The sequence below is a fragment of the Cucurbita maxima genome, unplaced genomic scaffold (genome assembly GCF_002738345.1).
Source record: "Cucurbita maxima cultivar Rimu unplaced genomic scaffold, Cmax_1.0 Cma_Scf00040, whole genome shotgun sequence".
Classification (NCBI taxonomy): Eukaryota; Viridiplantae; Streptophyta; class Magnoliopsida; order Cucurbitales; family Cucurbitaceae; genus Cucurbita; species Cucurbita maxima.
In genome coordinates, this window is record NW_019272056.1 from 841,703 (window position 1) to 864,915 (window position 23,213).

Here is a 23,213-nt window from a genome sequence, read left to right on the forward strand (position 1 = left end):
AATTAATGCTATTGTATATTACCCAAAAAAAAAAAAGGCAAAATAAATAATTGATTTTCTGGTTCTAATTATTCCCCAACCCCAACTACTGCATTGTCTGTTGGGGTAACAGGTTTTTATCCCCTGTAGAACGCCACACAACTTTTATTGTGTACCTTCAAATATATATATATATATATATATATATATATATTTTTGTAATAATTTAAAATTTTAGATTTGATTGGATTGTAACTAATTCAACCCAACGTTTATAATTTGTTTTAGTCGGTTACTAAATCATATAAACACTCGAGTATTTTAGCTCGTTAATTAAAATAGTATATATGTATCAACCAAGCTTCTAAATATGTATTGAATAAGTCTAGAATTCTCAGTTCTATATCTAATAAATCGTTTTAGGATTTTCTTGATATAATTGTCAATATCTCATTTTAATGTAATATTAAATGATGAGAGCAACGTTTAAATAGGTTAAATCATGATTTATTATATTATTCAATAAGTGAGTTAGTAGGTAAAAAAACAATTGATTTTTTTACTTTTTATTAAAAAAACCAATTATCTAAATATATTTTTTAATCTGAGTGAAATAATTTGTACTTCTCTAAAAAATATGGATGAAAATAGGTAAAAAGGGCAAAAAAGAAAGAAGGTTAAAATGGTAAAAGACCAAGAATAATAAGCGCGTTGACACGTAAGAGAGAGAACGTGGAAGCTTGACCGTATATAGCTGGATTCCATTTCATATCATATTTACAATATTATTGTAATTTTTTTTTCTTTTTTTTTCACATTATATATTATATATTTTTTAATTTTTTCACCATTTTTTCCGACCAATCTGAATCTCTCGTTTCACAATTTAAGCGATTATATATATATATATATATATATATATATATATATCATATTAATGGTGTATTTTTAAATTACTTATCTAAAATTAAAATATTAAGATAAATACATCGTGATGTACCAAATATATCATATAAGAGATGTTTATCCCTAGCAAATATTAATTAATTAATATATATATATATATATATATATATATATATATATATTTATTATTATTTTTTTAACCTTAGCAAATATTGTACTCTTAGATTTATCCTCAATGTTTTTAACCAGACTATTATAAGAGATGTTTCATTATCCTCCTCAATCGATGTGGGATCTCACATACTTGCTTGCACTTGTTACTTTCTCCAATTGATGTGGGACCCTCACCAAGTCCACCCCTTCGAAACAGTGTCCTTGCTCGCACACCGCCTCGTGCCCACCTCTTTGGGGCTCAACCTTCTTGTTGGCATATCGCCAAGATATTTGGGTCTGACATCATTTGTAATGGCTCAGACCCATTGCTAATAGAATGATGTTTCATTCTCCTCTTAAATCGATTTCCATCGAATCCTTATAATTTAAAAAAAAAAAGAATATTTTATGACAAAAATATTAAACGCATACCTAAAATTTGAATGAAATTGTCAGTAATTTTCTTGGCTTAAAAAATATCCTTAATTTTTTTTAAAAAAATTCATTAAACCGTTATTTAAAAAAAAAAATTAAAATGTTTTGTGGTAAAAAGAAAAATAAAAGAAAGTTTGTAGAACTGTTTTCACAGACACACAAAAGATTCGACATTAAATGAGGGGTGTAATTGTAAATTCACATACATACCCGTCCTCCTCCTCCGTTAAGTACTCCTCCCATTTCCTCTTCCAGATTGAACCAAAAAAATGGCTAAACCCGCCGTTCTCCTCTGCCTTGTGTCTCTCATCTCAGCAATGTGGACGGCCGCTGCTAGAATTCCCGGCGCCTACTCCGGTGGCCCATGGCAAACCGCTCACGCCACCTTCTACGGCGGCTCCGACGCATCCGGCACAATGGGTAGGCTCGAAAGTTGAAAGAAACAAAGAAATGGGTTGAGATTTGGGTTTTGATTGTGGGTGGAAAGGATATTTAGCTATTTATATATGATATTTTATATTTTATTATTGACAAATATCTTGATACTTACTTAGTTTAACATAAATATATATTTGTCCAGAAGAATTTGGGGCTAGTTTTAGCCCACATTCTCATTTGGGTCCGTGTGCACTCAGGTGGGGCTTGTGGGTATGGGAATTTGTACAGCCAAGGGTACGGGGTGAACACGGCGGCGTTGAGTACGGCGCTATTCAACAATGGGCTGAGCTGTGGCGCGTGTTTCGAGATCAAATGTGCGAATGACCCGAGATGGTGCCATTCGGGTAGCCCGTCGATTGTCATTACGGCTACCAACTTCTGCCCGCCCAACTTTGCTCTGCCCAGTGACAATGGCGGCTGGTGTAACCCTCCTCGCCCGCATTTCGATTTGGCCATGCCTATGTTTCTCAAGATCGCTGAATATCGCGCCGGTATCGTCCCCGTCGCCTACCGCCGGTCAGCCTCCTTCTTCCTCTGCCTTTTATTTATTTTTTTCTTTAAATTACCATTTTACCCCTTTCGTTAATTTAATTTATTTTATTTAAAAAAAATTGTAGATCTATTAAAAACAAAAATTACAAGTTAGTTATATTTAAAATAAAATTTATTTTTATATTTAAAATATATTTAAGTGTGCCTTTGGATATCTGTATTAGCGGCAATTAATTTTCTAGTATGCTAAACAATACCCGTTGTAGCTATAGTACTCATAATAGAATATCCTAAACAACGAGATTAAAATAGAATACAAACTCATGTTCGATGTTGTTAGACGAACACGACTCTCCACAATGGTATGATATTATCCACTTTCAGCATAAGCTCTCATGGCTTTGCTTTGGGCTTCCCAAAAGGCCTCATACCAATGAAGTTAGTATTCCTCACTTATAAACCCATAATCCTTCCCTAAATTAGTCGAAGTGGGACTTTTATCATCCAACAGATGTTACACAAGTTCGAAACCTTAGTACACGAATTTCGTGGCACCACCTAGTCCATTTAGTTAGACGTGTAGATAGGATATTAGTTAGCTTAATCGGGGTTCATGTACGCCATTTAGCTACCCTAATTTTTATGGTACCCTTGCAACTATCATATATATATATATATATATATATATATATATATATTTAAAAAATAAAATTAATTTTTTAATTACGCAGGGTGTCATGCCGGAAGCAAGGGGGGATCCGGTTCACAATCCATGGGTTTAGGTACTTCAACTTGGTTTTAATCACGAACGTCGCGGGTGCAGGGGATATCGTGAAGGTGAGCGTGAAGGGCACGCGAACCGGGTGGATGAGAATGAGCCGGAACTGGGGTCAAAACTGGCAGTCAAACGCCGTGTTGGTGGGCCAGGCACTGTCTTTTAGAGTCACAGGCAGTGACAGACGGACATCCACCACGTATAACGTGGCGCCAGATGATTGGCAGTTTGGTCAGACCTTCATCGGCAAGAATTTTAGGGTTTGAAACGAGGAGAGGACAGACCAATAAGAGTGAAGAGTTGGGATTTGACGTGGCGTGAGGTGATTGGAGTATTCTTGAGTGTGAAGTAAATATATGACGTGGAAGAAGGCTGGGGAGGCTGAACAAAAGTGTGGTCCACAGTCCAACATGATATAATATATTTATTTTTATAATTAATGTGTTCCCAAGCATTTTTATTTAACAACAAAATGAATTATGTATTTTAGCTACTTTTTTATATACTAGATTAATTGTTAATTTAAGCTCAACGATATCCACCCGTTAAATTGGATTGAATCCAAAATCAAAATTTTGAGTTAATTAGATTGGTGACCCGAGCAATTTAAATAGAGTTCACAATTCAACCCAACTCAATCGATTGGATAGAGCCTGATTACTGGGTTGTATTTTAATTACTTTTAAAAAATTATATTATATATTAATAAATAAAATATTATAAAATTTAAATATCAAACCATGTCATCACTATCATATGTTACAAATATCAAATATTCTTAATTTTCATATAATTTTAAAAAGTAGGGATGGTTTGTAACCCTATTTGAGTTTGAATTAGATAGTTTGAGTTTGTCACGTTCTCGGTCATTTGAACATCTCTACTCGTTTTTTTTTTAAATTATTATATCAAGTACTAAGGTGATTAGGTGGGTAGTCTGGATGTCTGAGTTCTCAAGTCATTTGAATATCTCTATTTAAAATTTAATTTTATTCAAGTTTTTTTAAAAATATATTATAAAGCATATAAAGAATGCAACTTTCTTGGCTAGAGATGCCTTAAAAGCACAAAAAAGTTGACATTATTTATTGAAACCACTCATTAATTAAAAGTAACATTATTTATGATATAATGTTATAGTAATTCATTTATAAATGAGTTATACTCAATAATTAGTTGTCCCTATTTATTTTTATTAACAATGGTAATTGAAAGCGAAGGAATTGGAATCCTAAGTTCTTTAATTAGCTATGCAAAAATAAAAAAAGAAAAAGAAGCAAGAAATAGCCTATAAAATTCTAAATAAATATAAGCCCTAATATTATTATTAAATAACCCTTCAAAAAAAATATGATGATCCAACGTGTACCATTTGAGTTGAATTATGAATATATTGGATTTGGTTGGATACAAATAAATAAAAAGTTTACAAGTGGTTTAGATTAGGTAAAAAAATATACGGGCCATGTCTAAAAAATGTCCAAACTCGACCCGACCCAACCTACCAACACGGATGGTAATCATCAGTAACTATATTGTTTTTCTTTGGATGGCATGAAAGTTTAGGCATTGGGTTGAAATAATTATAAATAGGTAGAGTGACAAATTAATTTAGCCTATTAATTCAATCACATGAATGTCACATCAAGCCAGCAAACCACAACAAATTTTATTTAAATTTTTCACTTCTGTTTGGGGAAAGAATGAAGGGCCTTTGGATGTGGAAATGGTTTCAAACAAAATGGCAATTTTGAATCTAAATTTTAGGGGATATATCTACTTATAGTGGGACAACTTGGTAATAATAGTTTATTCCTTTGTGCATATAATTCTCTTAGACTTCGTTTGATCTACTACATTAAAAGAGTAAAACTTATCTTTCCAATCGGGTTGGTTTGAGCTTGCTTCTTCACTTTGATTGTATAGGCATACTGGAACCGTTTGACAAGTAGAGGGATAAGGGAAGGACGGGCAGAGCCTTACCACATGAAGGTTTTGTTGCTAGAATGAGTTCAAATAGGACTGAAGCAAGGAGGAATTGTGTGCTCCGATCTTTCTGGAGATCCAAATGATGAGAAGGACAACCTCGGTCCAATGCCACTTAGGCTTCCATGAGCTATAGTTTTAAAAGTATCAATTTCGCCAAACTAATCCATATAATTTGGTTAGATCTCATAAGTCATTCTTAAATTATGGTTTACCCACTTGAAAAATTGAATCTTAATGATTAAGACATGTAGTTGAATTAAAATATGACCTTAAAAGTGTCCTATCACTAACTGTCCTAATACAAGTTATTCGTCCGATCATGAAAACAATTCAGAAATTTGAGAAGTCAAGGTTGCTAATATTAGTTCAAATGAAAAAGAAATACAATCAAACTCGAACCTAGTTCAATAGTTATGGCATCTATTTATTTATTTATTTTTAAGGTTCGGGTTTAAATCTCTACCTACATTTATTGTATTAACAAAAAACAAAGGGAATAAAAAATCATTTCCTTCTAATAGTTCTCCATTAAAAGTAATTAGAACAGGAAAACTTACCAATATGGAAATCTGGAGCTCTTGCCTTCAGTTTTTCCTTCTTTTGTGCAGTTTCCATTGCTTCAATATATGAGCTGCTCCTTCCTTTAATGTCGCTTTTCTTCCCTCTTTAAAGTTCCATAGCTCCAAAACTGTATATCTACCACTTGGGTTATATTCGTTCATTTCCATCAAGGCTGTAACAACGGCCTTGTAAACTTCATCTCCATACTCATTCCTCAAATTCTTTAACATCTCATCATTTTCATCAATAATTTCCTGAACAAACCATCCATGGTTGTTTGAGAATGATAACAAAAAACAAAGGCAAATCCACTCCTTACACTTCAAAATATGTCCCCTACTAAAACCCAATATCAGGAAAACAGGAAGATATGCAACTTTTTTTCAGTTTCTTTTACATGTGTCCAAAATGCAAAAACAACATTAGTCATAGACTATCTCATTAAATAGTTTTCCCAATATCAGAATAAACTGAAGGGAAAAGTTATAAGGTGGGAAACTGTTATCGAACAAAGATAAAAATTGTTATTGTGAGATCTCATGTCGGTTAAAGAAGGGAATGAACCATTCTTTATAAGGGTGTGAAAAACTCTCTCTAGTAGACACGTTTTAAAAACCTTGACAAGAAGTCCGAAAAGGGAAAATTCAAAGAGAACAATATCTGCTAGTGGTGGGATAGGCCATTACAAATGGTATCAGAGCTAGACATCGGACAGTGTGCCAACGAGGACGCTGGGCCCCGAAGGAGGTGAACATTGGACGGTGAGCTAGCGAGGACAATGGGCCCAAAGGGGGTGTATTATGAGATCTCACATTGATTGGAGAGAGGAACAAGTGCTAGCAAGGATGTTGGGCTCTAAAGGGGCGTGGATTGTGAGATCCCACATCGGTTGGAGAGAGGAACGAAACATTCTTTAAGGGTGTAAGAACCTCTCTCTAACTGACGCGTTTTAAAACTCTCGAAGGAAATCCCAAAAAAAAAAAGTTCAAAGAGAACAATATTGAACTTGAACTGTTACAGTGGTTTGGTTTGAATGCATGCTTCATTTTCAAATTCCATCCCATTTGAATATATGTCGACGGGTGACTGACCCTCTTAAAACCCAATTATCAGAACACGCCCAAAGGAAAAACCACAACAGGGAATAAACGCAAACGTTTAAATGCATACCTTAGCTCGTCCTCCATCGTCCTCTATAATCCTGAAGGGATGCCAGCTAGGGTCACGAAGCTTGTCCTCCCATTCTGAGCACAACTCTACTGCTTTCTCATCTGCTTCTTCCTTGGCATACTTCAACTTTATGGCTGTGCAGAATGGTTTGCTGTCAAGATCCCCCATTCTCTTGACACCAATAAAGGCTCTGGTCGACGATCCGCCATACACCTGTGAGTGAAGGAATTAAATTACAAGGGTCAAGGCATTATCCAAAAGTCAGCTTCGATATTGCCAATGTAATTAGACCTTTTTAAAGTCAATGTATTTCACTAGGAACAAATAAGAGATGAATAGGAAAATTCAAAATTTCAGGTAAATACATGAATCAATTCTTTGCGCGCATCTTGAACTTCATCATTGGTTCTACGCTCTTTGATGATGAGATTTTGATTGATGTTTTGAAAGTATTCAAATTCTTCTTCCTTCTCATTCAAGTATTGTTGAATCTGGTCCATTTTTTTCTTGGCATCATCATCTCCATCCTCACCCATATGTTTTATTACTTCTAACGAACCCTTCAGCCTCTCAATTTCCAACTCTAATGCTTGTCTTGCATCAAGCTTCTGTTCCAGCTCTATGATCTTTTTGTGAAGTTTTTCCTTCTCTTTCTGCATTAAGAAGTAAAATTATAAACACCCAATTCATCACAAATTAATCTAAATTACCACACAAGAAAGCATGTTATTTATGTCTATGAGTTTTTCAGCACGCTTAGGCCTCTACCGATCTCACAAAATAACCAACCAACCATAAACATTTGGTAAAAAACAATAAAAAAAAAAAAAAAAAAAATTAAATCTGAAGATTTTTCTCTTTAAAATATTAATAATTTACGAACTGAAACCAAATAAGAAAGAACCTAAATCTTATATGGAAAGCTTCAAAACATATGAAATGAGCAAAACCAATCCACGCTAGCCAGATTCAGCATGCGAAAAAACAAAATTTGCACGAAAAGTAACTACTGAGATCCTTGGACCAAATTGTTCTTCCAATTGAAGATTTTCAAACCTGAATGAAACTAAAGAGATAAGAAGGTTGAGAAGGGTCTAAATCATTGTATATACACGCACATGTATCTTCTTAAAATATGAAAATCCAAGTTAAATGCTGAAGAATAAGTATAGAACTAACAGGCAATAATGATTGAAAAAAATATAACGAACTTGAATAACATTTACTTGGGAAAAAGAATCAAAACAAAATAGATGAATATGCACAACCATAGCCATGATGGAGGCAAAGAAAGATCATAAGAAATAATAAATATGATGCACACTTGTTGTTCCCCTGCTAGAAGCAAGACTTCATCTTCTGCTTTCTTTTGCTCCAAAGTGGCCCTTTCATTCTGACAAAAAAAAAGCTCACATTAGAAAATTAAAACCTTTTTTCCCCGTCAAGAAGACATATTCTTTAGACTCCCAACAGGAGTATCTAGTCTACAAAGGGATCAATTACTAGAGACGTAATTTAAATACTCCAAAATGGAAAACACAAAAGAGGATACACTGTGCTTTCTTCAAGATAAGGTACTTGGTAGAAACTTATACAGCCAGAAGCCTGATGTAGCGCAATATGGAAAGCGAGCAATATTGGATTCAAGTCTGTTAAATTAAAAATTATAAAATGGTAGCAGGTCTTCAAACATCAAGCAAAATTTCAAATTTACAGCCTGTTCTTATGAGTTCATGTTGTAGATTCTCCTACAAGAAACACATCTTTGAAGGGTAAAATCTCTAGAACTCGAGGACGCCAAAAATAATAATTTAAAAACTTCTCGAGATGAAACAAGGCAGAAGTATAAGTACCATTTTCTTCTCCTGATACAACTTTCTTCTCTCATTATCATTTTGAGCCTCACGATCAAGCAGTTGATGCTCACGTTGCTGAAGTTCCTTCTTCTGATCTTTTAATTGTAGTTTAACCTTTTCATGTTCCGAGACAATATGTTCAAAATGATCCCGTGCATCCTGCTGCATTCCTCTAATTTCTAGAGAGGTGAAATAAAGAGAAAGTAAGCTATGGAAAGATAGAATGACCAAGAAGCCAATCTTTGTGCGCATAATATGGAAAGATACTAAGAAAATGCAATCTTACTGTCATTGTAAATTTTAACCGCTTCGTCCATCTGTTCCATCATATTATTTAAGGATGCATTAGTCTCTAGAACTTTGTGAGTGATCTCCTTAAGATGTAGATTTTTATTTTCCAGTGTATTGGTCAAGTTTGAGACAAGCCTTAATGCTTTACTGTTATCCTCAGCCTCTTTACCCAATACAGTTTTCAAGTCCCCATTCTTCCGCAGATAATCCCCAAATACGCTTTTTGAGTTGTAGTCATCATCCCTTGCCACCCAACCATACAATTTCTTTCCCCGGTCTCTTGAAACATTATAGTCTTTCTTCCCATGATGGTCAACTTCAAAGCTATTTTCAAACATTAAGGCATTTCTAAAACCATCCCAATCCTTGTTAAACTCTACAACTGCATATCCAGAATGACCAAAGCGGTTCCAAAGAGGATGAACCTTCAAAGGGTTAAAACCTTGTCTCATAAATTCATCTCTAAGTTTGGAACCACTTTCCCCAACATGTCGTCCAGCATGTATCTCAGTTTGTATGTTTGCTACAATAGCCATCCAAGGCCAGACAAACAACTGATCACGATCATAACACTGCTCCTTGCGGATAGGTTGAGGTTGATCCTCTGGAAAAAAGGGGTTGCGAACTTTGAGTTGATCCTTCGGTCGAGGTTGATCACGATCATAATACTGGTCCTTGCGAACAGGTTGAGGTTGATCATGATCATAATGCTCCTCATTGCAAACAAATTGAGGTCGATCACGATCGTAATGCTGCACCTTGCAGACAGATTCAGGTCGATCACGATCATAATGCTGCTCCTTTTGGACAAGTTGAGGTTGATCCTCTGGAAGAAAGTGGTTGCGAACTTTAAGTTGATCCTTCGATTGAGGTTGATCACGATCATAATACTGCTCTTTGTGAACAGGTTGAGGTTGATCATGATCATGACTCTCCTCCTTGCGAACAGATTGAGGTCGATCACAATCGTAATGCTGCTCCTTGCGAACAGATTGAGGTCGATCACGATCATAATGTTGCTCCTTTTGGACAAGTTGAGGTTGATCCTCTGGAAGAAAGTGGTTCCGAACTTCGAGTTGACCCTTCAGTTGAGGTTGATCACGATCATAATACTGCTCCTTGTGAACAGGTTGAGGTTGATCATGATCATAAACCCCCTCCTTGCAAACAAATTGAGGTCGATCACGATCATAATGCTGCTCCTTGCGGACAGATTGAGGTCGATCACGATCATAATGCTGCTCCTTGTGTACAAGTTGAGGTTGATCCTTCCGCTGAGGTTGGTCATGATCATAATGCTGCTCCTTGTGAACAGGTTGAGGTTGATCACGATCATAGCCCTCCTCCTTGTGAACAGATTGAGGTTGATCATGATCATAATGCTGCTCCTTGCGGACAGATTGAGGTCGATCACAATCATAATTCTGCTCCTTGCGGACAGATTGAGGTCGATCACGATCATAATGCTGCTCCTTGTGGACAAGTTGAGGTTGTTTGCGATCATAGCGTTTCTCCTTGCAGACAGTTTGAGGTCGATCACAATTGTAACGCTGCTCCTTGCAGATAGCTTGAGATTGATCACGATCATAACACTGCTCTTTGTCGACAGGTTGAGGCTGACCACGGTCATCATGCTGCTCCTTGCGGACAGGCTGAGGTTGATCTTCAAGACAAAAATACTTATTCATATACCTCTCCAAAGCCAAGTGTTTTGCCCTTTCCTTTATGGTCCAGCTCTGTGAGCTTCTCCCTGCACCAGAAGCATGTCGGAGAAGCTCCTTAAATTGGAAGTCCTCCTTTCCACTCCTCCCATGGCAGAATGGACATCTATACATAGAACCAGAAGCTTTAATTCTTATGAGACCTTGCTTCAGATCCGCATAATAGAAGTCTTGATACTTCTTCAAACTATCAGTCTCAGATTCTTTTTTAGAGCCAACAGACATCTTGAACCTAGAAAATCACATAAGTTTAGTCTAGGTAACTGGTAAGCCACAATAATGGTAGTCAAATACTGTGAGCAAAAAAGATTGAGAACTCAAGAAGTTGCAAGATTAGATTTACAGGATAACCAAAAACTATAAGGAAACACGAGCTTAATTTCATCTGGTAAAATAACAATCAATTTGAAAGTAAACTAAAGTTACCAATTAGAAACCCATATCATGGGATAAGCGAATCCACATAAAAATGTAGGAGTTGACTTCTTAACTCCATGTTTTTTTATACCAACTAGAGTTTGATCTAGCTTGTTACTTCTTTATTTGGTTGTCAAGAAAACTCTTAGGCATTAAATCCTAGGCAAGTGGCTTGAAATCATCCTTTTAAGCCCTTACCATTTACATTGGCCAAGCTGTAGGTCAACCTATGCCGGCTGACTTCTTAACTCAACTAACCTTGAGTCAAACACTTTTCTTAAGCCTCAAAGGAAAATGGAGGCTTTGAAGGTGCGAGACAACAAGTAAACAAATTCAAGTTCTCCATAGAAAAACTTTATGTGATCCCACTCCAAATCACAACGAAAAATTATTTGGTTCCTTCAATTCATCTTGCAAAATTCTTGTAATTGCAACTGCAGATAAAAGAAAGTGGCAGGATCCACACTTAATTTGGACTTGAAAATCTCTTTAAAACAGGAACAAAAAAAAAAAAAAAAATTACAAACATGTGGACATTGAAGATATTAAATTAAATACACGTCCCAAGTTCCATTCGCACACATTCGAACAGCAAAACAGAGAATCAACACTAACACAAGGCCATCGATGAATAGAGCACAACGAAAAATCTACAATCCTATGCTCTTTAAGTCATAAAAACACCGATATGTGGCAAAAATAAGAAAAGAAACGACATGAACTCCAAGCATCCTTCTACCGCCGTTCACTAATATTCCAATCAACAAAAACAGAACGACTACACAAAACAGAGAGGCGTCAAAGGATAAATAAGCTCTACAATCTACATTCAAATTGTAGCACGTAGATACTAAAACCACTCATGTCGTATTGTCATACCGGTGGAGCGTCGAAAGAGACGCAGACAAAATGAGGAGAGGAGACGACGGAAAGAGAACAATGATGGTAACAACAGAGAATTTACGGCGATTCTCCGGTGGTTCAGATGGCGGAGGGAAGCACTGAGAAGGCCATAACTGAGAAAAATTCTACTAGAAAGGAGAGAGAGAAAGAGGGACGGTTGGAGGAGGAGGGTTTTCTTACTAAAATAATATTGAAAGTAATCGAAAATTTAGTTTATAAAACATATTCTCCTTCTGAGTAAAGATATATCATCACATCCACACGGCAGATATTATCTTTTTTTGACTTATGCTTATCATGGATGAATGTTTTGTTCGGTTCTCCCACCACATCTCAAGTGAGGGTATAGTGTACTCGCTATCCAATCGAGGTAAAGATCTCACAATCCACTCCTATGAGCCTAGTGTCACAGTCTCAATATGATTGTACTCCGAGTAAGTCATCGAGGACGTTGACTAAGTTAAGTGGGGAGAATGTCACAACCATATTATGCAGAGAATATGTTGTGACCCTCGTCATGACAAGCAAAGCGGCATCCTCAAGAGATGCCCCATCCAGCCACATGCGGGCCAATATAGAAGAGTTCCATGATGGATCGAGGAGGACGATGCATTATCCAACACACTACCATGCGAAGTAGACATTGAAGACAAGTTGAGACATCATAATAGACATGAAGGGCAAAGATAGGTTTGTTGAAGGGTCAGGTAGGGCCCCGGGGCTTAACCTCAAAAGTCGGGGTTTCGAAAGGAATTTGGGCATGCGGTTCGGGAGTTAAGTCCGTCCATATGAAATATGAATGCTCGCCAAGTTTGATGTCAATCGGACATCGAACAGACTTTGCACGACACCGTATGACCATTCACCAAAATCATGTTTACGTAAATACGATTGAAAATAGCTCAAAATATACTATACGGTACCATGTTAGGTATCCACCACCCCTGGGCCCTGTGGCCTAAGTGGCACAGTGTGGGCGAGCATGTTGAGACGAGTGTCTTGATTTGACTCCTTTGACATGTATTTTTGAAGAACAGTACTAGACATTTAGATAATTAAACTCTTTAATTAATTAATTTTGTATCATTATGGCTTATAATTTGTAGGTATATAAGGTTCACTACTTCCTCATAACAACCTTATTGGAAAGAAAATTTGAAGGGTTCAAATTGATATTTAATATATTAGATATATTAAATATAAATAAAAAAAATATATCAACTTGAAGTTGAAATTAATATTTAATATATTAAATATATTAAAAAATATATATTTATGGTATTTGATACCATTAAATATTAAATTAATTAATATATTTTAATATATTAAATAAAAATATATTTGAAATTTAGATGAGATTTAAATTAATTAAATATATATTAGGATATCTCATAGTATCTATAATTTATATAAGTATAATATCTAATATATTAAATATTCAAATATATTATTTGGCAAACATTCTCGAAACTACAGATAATTCTATATACATTCGACAATTCTCTCTAATAGAATTCTCGAAACTCTCTTTCTCTCTCTCTGATCCTTTGTGATTTTTTTTCAAGATCCTTTGGATTTTTTTTCCAGAGGCTCCCATAACCCATAAGCCTTGATATTGTGTTCGAGTTTCAAGAGGCTCTCATAGTCCATAAACCTTGACCTTGTGTTCGAGTCATAGTGAGGAAGATCTTGTGGGATGTTGAAAACTTTCGCATGGTTGGAATCCTCCGAAGATTCTTCTACAAAGGTATCATAGTGAGGAAGATCTTGTGGGATGTTGAAAACTTTCGCATGGTTGGAATACTCCGAGGAGTCTTCTACAAAGGTAGAGTTCTTACTCCCTTTGTTTTAATTCTTAATAAAAATCAAAACGGTTCTCAATGCTTTCGCTACGTGGATGAAAAGTTCATTCCCTTAACGGACGACACGGGTGTGCTGGTATTGCACCCTAGCCCGCATGTTGGAGGTTGCTACATACACCCGCTATCCAATACGGTATCCGTAAATGAATTGGCATGGGCACAGGAGGGTCAATGCCTCGATAGAACCCGGATGGATGGATGTTCGGGAAGTCCCGATGAGATGAAAGACACTCGGACCCATTCTCGATGGCATGACCGAGCGAGTTATGATGACCGACGACATCCCGAGACTCTGGATGACGTCAAGACATATGATGGATGGATGTTCGGGAAGTCCCGATGAGATGAAAGACACTCGGACCTTTCTCGATGGCATGACTGAGCGAGTTATGATGGCCGACGACATCCCGAGACTCGGGATGACGTCAAGACATATGGACCTTGTCGATGGGGATCGAGATGGCAAGATGAGATGCAACATTGCATTGAGAGACCTTGACCCGAGCAGAGCCAAGGTCGAGCCGAATGACTTGGGCTAGTGTAGAGACAAGTCGGATGTGTCGCAGACAATTGAACATGCACATGCAGGCGGTGTGTGTGGTTGAACAAGCTTGGATTCCACACAAGCGATGTTCGATTGGCGAAGACAAACCTCGCCTAAGGTCCGACGAAGCCACACGACCAAGGCGAAAAATATATATGGGGCTTAATTCCCCTTAAGGCTAGTCGTGAGCGTGTCAAGATCATGACGTCACACGGTAAAAAATGTAGGACTGTGACACCCAGCGTCCTCACTAGCACACCACTCGGTGTTTAGCTCTAATACTATTTGTAACATCTCTAGCTCATCGCTAGGAGATATTGTCCAATTTAGGATTTTCCTTTCGAGCTTCTCCTCAAAGTTTTTAAAACACGTTTGTTAATGATAGTTTTCCACACCTTTATAAAGAATGTTTCGTTATTCTCTCCAACCAACGTGGGATCTCACAGAGAAGAGAAGGAAAAAGTGTTGCCATCGAGATCAACCAAGCAATAGAAATCGAATCATTTGTGCCATTTAACCCTTCGTTTTTTAACAAAGAACTCATCTTTGACGATTTCTCAATCTTTCTTTGTCGGGAGTAAAATGAGATACTAACCCGACGCAAATTGTAACTCGTGATAAAGATAAGAGCATAACAAACAGACTCAGTAACACAGATCTTACCAGACACAAATCTGAACAAAAAGATGAAGAAACAAATTACAAAACTGAAGCACAATATAGCTATACCCATCACAGCAGCAACGTAATTATGCATGAGTGGAAATAAGAACACTATACAATCGCTCGAGGATGTATAAAACCTCGGATTCTTCCATCCTCCGTTTCCGATCACCTCAACGGGTTTTCGATATGCTTTCGGAGACCCGAACTTACGTAAAGAGAGGTGATGCTGATGGTCTAGGATAAGCAGTGATTTCCTTGTGTGCATTGCCCTTCTCTGTGTTTTGCTTGCAGCTCCTGGACCTTCTATTCCCAGTAGCTCCAGTTCCTTTGGAATCCTGGAGATCGTTCAACGTCGTAACAATTTCGTCCATACTCGGCCTGAACTTTGGTTCTGCAGATAGGCAACGTGATGCAAGAATTGCTACTCGAAAAGCTGATTCCATGGAGTAATTCCGTTCGATGCGAGTGTCAAGCAACCGATAGGTCTTGCGTTTATTAGCAAGGAACGGTTTCGCCCACTCGACCAAATTCTGTTCTCCCGGTGGTCGGTTTTTGTCGATTGCTCTTCGACCAGATAACATCTCCAATAAAACAACGCCAAAACTATACAGATCACTCTTTGCACTAAGATGACCTAAACAGTGAGAGATGAAATAAGCGATCAACACAAGAGATCTAGAAATGATTCGTTCTCCTCTTTAGAACAAGCAATCAATGCAATCATTAGCTGATTAATACCTGTGGCTAGATACTCGGGGGCTGCATATCCATACGTCCCCATAACTCGAGTCGAGACATGACTTTTGTCGCCCGTAGGACCATCCTTGGCCAGCCCGAAATCTGAGAGCTTCGCATTATAGTTCTGTAACAACATCATAGAATGGACAGGTGAGATCCCACATATCTGTTAGAGGTGAGCTTGAACTGTTACAAGACTCTTCAGAAAGACATCAAAAAAGCTGAAATGCTGCTACACTGTAGCAACGACTCACCGTATCAAGGAGTATGTTCGATGTCTTGAAATCACGGTAGATCACTTTGTTTTCATCGTTGTGAAGGAAAGCCAGTCCCTTCGCAGCACCGAGCGCAATTTTCAAACGAAGGCTCCAAGAAAGAGGTTGAAAATACAGCCCTCCTGAGAGAGTAAACGCTCTGCAATAATGAATAAAACAATCGAGCATCGTCGTTTAATCAATGAAGGCGACAAAGAACTTACGTTTAAACAAATGATTCTCCAAACTGCCTCGGGGAAGAAACTCATACACGAGCAACCGATGTTCATCTTCGAAACAATAGCCTATCAGCTTCACTAAATGCGGATGGCGGAGTTGTCCCAGAAAATTGACTTCAGCCTAAAGAAATACAAACTAAAGCTTAAATGGATTGATTCATGATATAGCTTACAGCTTAGAAAAGAACATGAACTTACTAGCCACTCCTTGTGGCCTTGGTGGCCATCTACATTCAACCTTTTCACTGCCACAACCATGCCAGATCCTGGCTTGGCAGCTGAAAATGAATGTTCATCGATCCAGCCTTTAAAAACCGAGCCGAACCCGCCTTCCCCCAACAAGCTATCAGGGCGGAAATTCCTCGTGGCAAGTTTAAGTTCCGAAAAACTAAAGCTCTTTAGATTCGAGGACTGCAAAATTTCATCCTCACTCCGAGGAATTGATATTGATGAGAACTTGCTGTTGCTGCTTGAACTGGAGAGATCATTTGCTTCCCTGCTAACACCGTTTGAGTTTCCTCCTGCATAAATTAACCGTAAGATATCTATACCTGAGCTAAAACTACGTATAATATCGTGTTAGGAACTGGTATGATATTGTCCACTTTGAGCATAAGCTCTCGTGACTTTGCTTTTGGTTTACCCAAAAGGTCTCGTACCAATAGAGATGTATTCTTTATAAACCCATGATCAACCGCTTAATTAGCTGATGTAGGACTTCCTCCCAACTATCCTCAACATTTCGAGTAAATGAGTAAATAAAGGGAATGATATTCATTCCAATGGCTTCAGAGCTCTACCTGTACTGCAGGTGCTAACAGCTTTGATTCTGGCGCTTAAGCAAACCCCCATGGAAACTGGCCCAAAAATCTCACAGCCTGACCAGTTTATCACCAAATTCAGCGGCTTACAGCAAGAAATCCAAGCAATAAGTTGAAGAATCACAAGTCTAGACAGATGGGTAGCGCTCAAAACGAGTAAAAACCCTCCACAAACACTTGAAATGCAAACCCAGATTCAGAATTCAAGTTCTTAGAGCATAAACAAGAACAAAAACTGAAAAAACACAAAAATCCCCAAAACCCAATGATCAGAGGAGGGGGTAAATTCGATTACCAGTGTTACCAAGATCTCACAGAACTCAGCGGCTTACAGCAAGAAATTCGAGCAATAAGTTGAAGAATCACAAGTTTAGAGAGATGGGTATTGCTCAAAACGAGTAAAAACCCTCCACAAACACGTGGAATGCAAATCCAGATTCAGAATCCATGTTCTTAGGATATAAACAAGAACAAAAACAGGAAGAACACGAAAATCCCCAAAACCCAATGATCAGAGGAGGGAGTAAAATCGATTACCAGTTTGTTCGCTCCAGAGACGCAGAGCCCGCAGAGAATCGGAGGTGAGGAGACAGATATAGGAAATGGAAAGAAACATTCAAAAGGGTGGAATCGAATTGCGACGGAATCTTTGAAAATTTATTAGAGAAGGAGTTGAGGGACTACTTTGACCGGGAAAATTGAGGAAAATCTGTTGGATAGTGAGAAAGAATAAAGAATGACGGAGTGGGAGAGGGTTGAAGGTGGAGAAACTTGCAACAATGGCGGTCACGGGTCAGTCATCGGCCCCACATTCTCCACCCATGGAATTGACAACATCACTGATCATTCATCACTGCAATGCTCTGACTTTGACATCTAATAACCTTGTGTTCCGTTTTGTAATTTAGTATAAGATTTTTATTTTAAATAACTAAATTATTCAAATTATAAATCAATTTTTTGAAGTTCTAAGTAAAATTTTGAAATAAAGTACCTATTTCTATCCAAAATTAAGGTAAGGATATTTTTTTAATTTTTGAGTCGAGTATTTTATTATTAATAATAATATTATTATGAATAAATTAACAAGTTGTCTACCAAATTATTATAGAATTTGGATTGGATTGGTCAAAATTTGTATCGTTTTCTTAGGAAACAAACAAAACTCTAATATATATATATATAGATAATCTAGAAGAAAGAAGAATTATTCTTATTTGTATTTTTATTAGATCCTAAAACCTTAAAATTTTAAATAAGGATTACGGTGTTCCATAAGTTTCAGTAAACCTATTATACCATCCAATACCGAAAAGATTCAACAAGCATTCATTATTCATCTACAAAATTGAATAGACTCGATTCAACTTCCATTTTATGTGTTGTAAGGTGACTGGAGTGAGGAAGGATCATTTGGAGATTTGGAAGTCAACATTTGTAAGTCAACTTGTGGATTAGGGTTAATGGACATTTGAAGGGTAGTGGAGTGTTACTAGTCAATCATAACCATAATTGTAATAGTCCAAGCCCACCGTTAATAGATATTATCCGTTTTGAACCGTTACATATCGTCGTCAGCCTCATAGTTTTAAAACGCGTATGCTAGGACTCTTATAAGGAATGCTTCGTTTCCCTCTCGAATTGATGTCGTATCTCACAATAACTTCTTCTTGTAGTGGGTATTTGAAGAGACTTGGGAGACTTTAAATACGCGCATAATTTATATCTAAAAAATAGATTATAAATAAATGAAATTCAGCTCTTAAATTGATATTTTCGCTCTTAGATTTTAAGTAATTCATGTTGTTAAGGATATTTAGTAATAAATTATAGTTTACCATATATATTATATTTGATATTTTATTATAAGGCAAATATCTAATATTTGCCTTATTATCATAGGTATCTTTCCATTTATTACTATTTCCATATCCTTGTAATTCATTTTATTATAAATAAGATAACTTTCACACCATTTAGGTGTGGTGGATTAATCAAACATTCACATGGTATCAGAGCCCTCTCGATTTAACAACCCCGATCCTTTCTTTTCAATGGCTTTTGAATCCTTTAATCTTCTTCTCCACCACCCCTGCTGGTTTTGACGCCGCAGGGGCAGTCTTCATGACTGCCGTAGTCGGAGCCGATTGATTACTCTTCGACTCCACCCTATTGACCTCCAAATCACCTTTCGTCATACTCTGTACATACAACCTCACCTTTTCCAACCCAATCGGTTTTCCTCTCGGCCAATATAGTCTCTCTTATTTTCTTCCCAATCAACCTTCATCCTTCACATAAACCCTAACCTAAACCTATCAACCTTTCGCAGAGATTTACCTTCGGAATCTGGGTGCCGCACTGGCCTATTCGCCAACCAAGTTGCCGCCGCCCTTCCTCCCAAAATTGGCTTCTTCGCCCGATGAGGCGACTCTTCCGACTGCCCTTCTCGCCAAAATTGGCTCCTTCGCCCAATGTGGCGACTCTTCCGGCTTCAACATTGTCTTTGTCCCTTGCTCTAGGTTTCCCNTTCTACTTCTTGGGGTTAGAAATATTCTCACCAGAGCCAAGGCAGCATCGTCGCTAAGCGACAATCCCTCTTCATGGGTTAGACATATTCTCGCCGAAGCCAAGGCAGCATCGCCGCTGAGCGGCGATCCCTCTGCAATTTTTGATGGCCAAGAACCGGGTTGTTAGCATCTTCATGAAAAGTGTTTCTCAACCTCTTTGAATTTTTCAGATTCAAGCTTCACGTTCGTTTAAATCCGACGCTTAGCTTGCGGTGGGGTGTTAAGGATATTTAGTAATAAATTATAGTTTACCATATATATTATATTTGATATTTTATTATAAGGCAAATATCTAATATTTGCCTTATTATCATAGGTATCTTTCCATTTATTACTATTTCCATATCCTTGTAATTCATTTTATTATAAATAAGATAACTTTCACACCATTTAGGTGTGGTGGATTAATCAAACATTCACATGGTATCAGAGCCCTCTCGATTTAACAACCCCGATCCTTTCTTTTCAATGGCTTTTGAATCCTTTAATCTTCTTCTCCACCACCCCTGCTGGTTTTGACGCCGCAGGGGCAGTCTTCATGACTGCCGTAGTCGGAGCCGATTGATTACTCTTCGACTCCACCCTATTGACCTCCAAATCACCTTTCGTCATACTCTGTACATACAACCTCACCTTTTCCAACCCAATCGGTTTTCCTCTCGGCCAATATAGTCTCTCTTATTTTCTTCCCAATCAACCTTCATCCTTCACATAAACCCTAACCTAAACCTATCAACCTTTCGCAGAGATTTACCTTCGGAATCTGGGTGCCGCACTGGCCTATTCGCCAACCAAGTTGCCGCCGCCCTTCCTCCCAAAATTGGCTTCTTCGCCCGATGAGGCGACTCTTCCGACTGCCCTTCTCGCCAAAATTGGCTCCTTCGCCCAATGTGGCGACTCTTCCGGCTTCAACATTGTCTTTGTCCCTTGCTCTAGGTTTCCCCTTCTACTTCTTGGGGTTAGAAATATTCTCACCAGAGCCAAGGCAGCATCGTCGCTAAGCGACAATCCCTCTTCATGGGTTAGACATATTCTCGCCGAAGCCAAGGCAGCATCGCCGCTGAGCGGCGATCCCTCTGCAATTTTGATGGCCAAGAACCGGGTTGTTAGCATTTTCATGAAAAGTGTTTCTCAACTTCTTTGAATTTTTCAGATTCAAGCTTCACGTTCGTTTAAATCCGACGCTTAGCTTGCGGTGGGGTGTTAAGGATATTTAGTAATAAATTATAGTTTACCATATATATTATATTTGATATTTTATTACAAGGCAAATATCTAATATTTGCCTTATTATCATAGGTATCTTTCCATTTATTGTTATTTCCATTTATTACTATTTCCATATCCTTGTAATTCATTTGATTATAAATAAGATAACTTTCACACCATTTAGGTGTGGTGGATTAATCAAACATTCACACATGTGATAAATTGCATGAGTCATTAAATCAAGCTTCGATCAAATTGACTATCGAATGTAATCTAATTCTGATCTCTTCTTAGTTAATCTGAATTTTGGATAAAGAGGTGTTAATTTCTTTCATTCAACAGATTGAAGATTAAGATTGTTTTACATAAAAAAAAAAAAAAAAAAAAAAATTAGAATGGAAGGAATTATAAATTTAGACGTAAAATGCAATTAAAATGATTGTATTTTAAATTTTGTTTGATTTTGATGGAAGGTATTAATTGGTGATTGTGAGGCGGCCGACCAACCTTTATAAGCACAGCATATCCAATAATTGAAAACGGTATTCAAATTCAGCGGCCTCTAGTTTTATGGGTGTAAGGAATTATTGAATTTAATTGGGTCCCCTTTAGTTCGGTTTTCGTAACGTGTATCAATTGGGCTCTTTGAGTTTAAGCTTTTTAGTAAAGGATTAGCTCTAAATGAAAGACGCACATAATGCCACTGAAATTCAAGCTGAGTCTAGTTCAGCTGATTTAGATATATACCTCTGACTCGAGAGATAAGTTTGAGTTCTTGAACTATGTGGTGTTAAACTAACGACATGTGAAATCTCATATTGATTGAAGAGAGGAACAACAAATTCCTAGTAAGAGTGTGGAAATCGGAAATCCAAAGAGGACAATGTATGTTAGTGGTGGACTTGAGCGGTTACAAATGTTATCAGAGTCCGACACTAAACAGCTTGCTAGTGAGGATACTGGCTCCCAAGAGGGTGGATTGTAAGATCCCACGTTAGTTGAATATGAGAACGAAACATCCAAATATGTCCATTTGTTCCACGACTAATACTAACTTTAAAATCAACAGTTGTAGTATATATTTTTTTATTATTTATTTATTTAGATATTTGTAATGTTATAATTGTCAGCTGATTTCTGGATAAATTTAAAATTTAAGAATAAAAATAATAAATCAAAAAATATAATATTTTAAAATTAAAGGTACACATTTGGATGAGGAATAACATTTAATGCAAAACAATAGGTGTCTCATATGGTTGGATGGATGATGTAACACAAACATGTGACAAAAATTCTTGTTTCAAAAACATATACTTATAATAATAATTGGGGGAATTTATTATGTCCATAAATATCTCTGTCTCATCCCCATACAAAAATTAAAACATATATTTATTATAGTTGCTCTTTAATTATTATTATTATTATCGTCAAACATATCTTTGTCATTTTAGGTAAAAATCATGAAAATAGTCTTTAACAACTGTTTTAACTATATTAATTTCAACTAACTCCGAGTCTTAAATCATATAATATCACAAATTATTAGTGAAAGCTAACTCTTTTTCTATGATGACACGTTACATATCTGCTCACATACTCTGTGATATCTCTTTTCATTCCCGATCATTAGTACTACACCTTTAAGTTCTAATGCATCTTTGTTCCATCGAGGTACACTATATAAGGAGATTCATGGGCCTTTTTAATACTTTTCTCTTGATCACTTCACTGTCGGGAACAAATAAGTGACCGTGCCAAAGTAGACCTTCGTCTTCTGGCTATGAGATCTCATCTATCTGATATGCATCATCTAGCTGCCAAATTTGTAACGACTATCCCGAGATTCGAATCAAGATTCAAAATTTAGATGACTCCAACACTCTCTTGCATTCCATACTACATAGTCACGTTACTTACTCCTTACTTCTTCAAAGTGAAGGCTATCCCTACAGACCAACATGTGCCCTTCAAACATAATTTGTCTTCACTCACATGTTTCTTAGGAAAATTATGAAGTTCTTATAACTAAGCCACCGAAAAGGAAGATGCACCTTATTCGTATAAATAACGACTTAAAATTTTTTTAAGTATTTCTTAGCTATCCTATCTTTAAAATTTCCGTCGTTTTATTTATATAGCTCTCTTTTTATTTGAATTTATCGGAGATAAAAGATCTAGAAGAATTGAATTATTTTCAAATATTAAATTACTCGATTGT

General features: G+C 36.9%; 3 protein-coding genes across 7 annotated transcripts; 1 reads left to right on the forward strand and 2 right to left on the reverse strand.

Moving 5' to 3' along the window:
- Positions 1–1,735: 1,735 nt before the first annotated feature.
- Positions 1,736–3,710, forward strand: LOC111469501 (expansin-A4-like). Its single transcript, XM_023114793.1, has 3 exons — positions 1,736–1,893; positions 2,109–2,427; positions 3,135–3,710. The coding sequence occupies exons 1-3, from the start codon at positions 1,743–1,745 to the stop codon at positions 3,442–3,444; spliced, it is 780 nt and encodes a 259-aa protein (XP_022970561.1). The 5' UTR covers positions 1,736–1,742; the 3' UTR covers positions 3,445–3,710.
- Positions 3,711–4,945: 1,235 nt separating this feature from the next.
- On the reverse strand, positions 4,946–12,227 carry LOC111469463 (protein INVOLVED IN DE NOVO 2-like). Of its 3 annotated transcripts, none has more exons than XM_023114736.1 (8): positions 12,063–12,227; positions 9,041–10,998; positions 8,752–8,933; positions 8,223–8,291; positions 7,264–7,551; positions 6,899–7,111; positions 5,725–5,982; positions 4,946–5,294 (listed from the first exon to the last, which is right to left on the reverse strand). In XM_023114736.1, the coding sequence occupies exons 2-7, from the start codon at positions 10,989–10,991 to the stop codon at positions 5,752–5,754; spliced, it is 2,934 nt and encodes a 977-aa protein (XP_022970504.1). In that variant the 5' UTR covers positions 10,992–10,998; positions 12,063–12,227; the 3' UTR covers positions 4,946–5,294; positions 5,725–5,751. The 3 variants fall into 3 exon arrangements, with proteins under 3 accessions (XP_022970504.1, XP_022970505.1, XP_022970503.1); XM_023114737.1 differs by lacking the exon at positions 4,946–5,294 and having other exon boundaries at positions 5,553–5,982; positions 9,041–10,289; positions 10,518–10,998; XM_023114735.1 differs by lacking the exon at positions 4,946–5,294 and having other exon boundaries at positions 5,553–5,982.
- A 2,794-nt stretch (positions 12,228–15,021) lies between these two features.
- Positions 15,022–18,055, reverse strand: LOC111469485 (probable serine/threonine-protein kinase PBL10). 3 transcript variants are annotated; one of them, XM_023114769.1, is made up of 7 exons: positions 17,748–18,054; positions 17,190–17,267; positions 16,588–16,910; positions 16,375–16,510; positions 16,151–16,293; positions 15,897–16,020; positions 15,022–15,792 (listed from the first exon to the last, which is right to left on the reverse strand). In XM_023114769.1, exons 1-7 carry the CDS (start codon positions 17,824–17,826, stop codon positions 15,365–15,367), a joined length of 1,311 nt encoding a protein of 436 aa, XP_022970537.1. In that variant the 5' UTR covers positions 17,827–18,054; the 3' UTR covers positions 15,022–15,364. The 3 variants fall into 3 exon arrangements, with proteins under 3 accessions (XP_022970537.1, XP_022970539.1, XP_022970538.1); XM_023114771.1 differs by having other exon boundaries at positions 17,190–17,295; positions 17,748–17,828; XM_023114770.1 differs by lacking the exon at positions 17,190–17,267 and having other exon boundaries at positions 17,748–18,055.
- Positions 18,056–23,213: the final 5,158 nt, after the last annotated feature.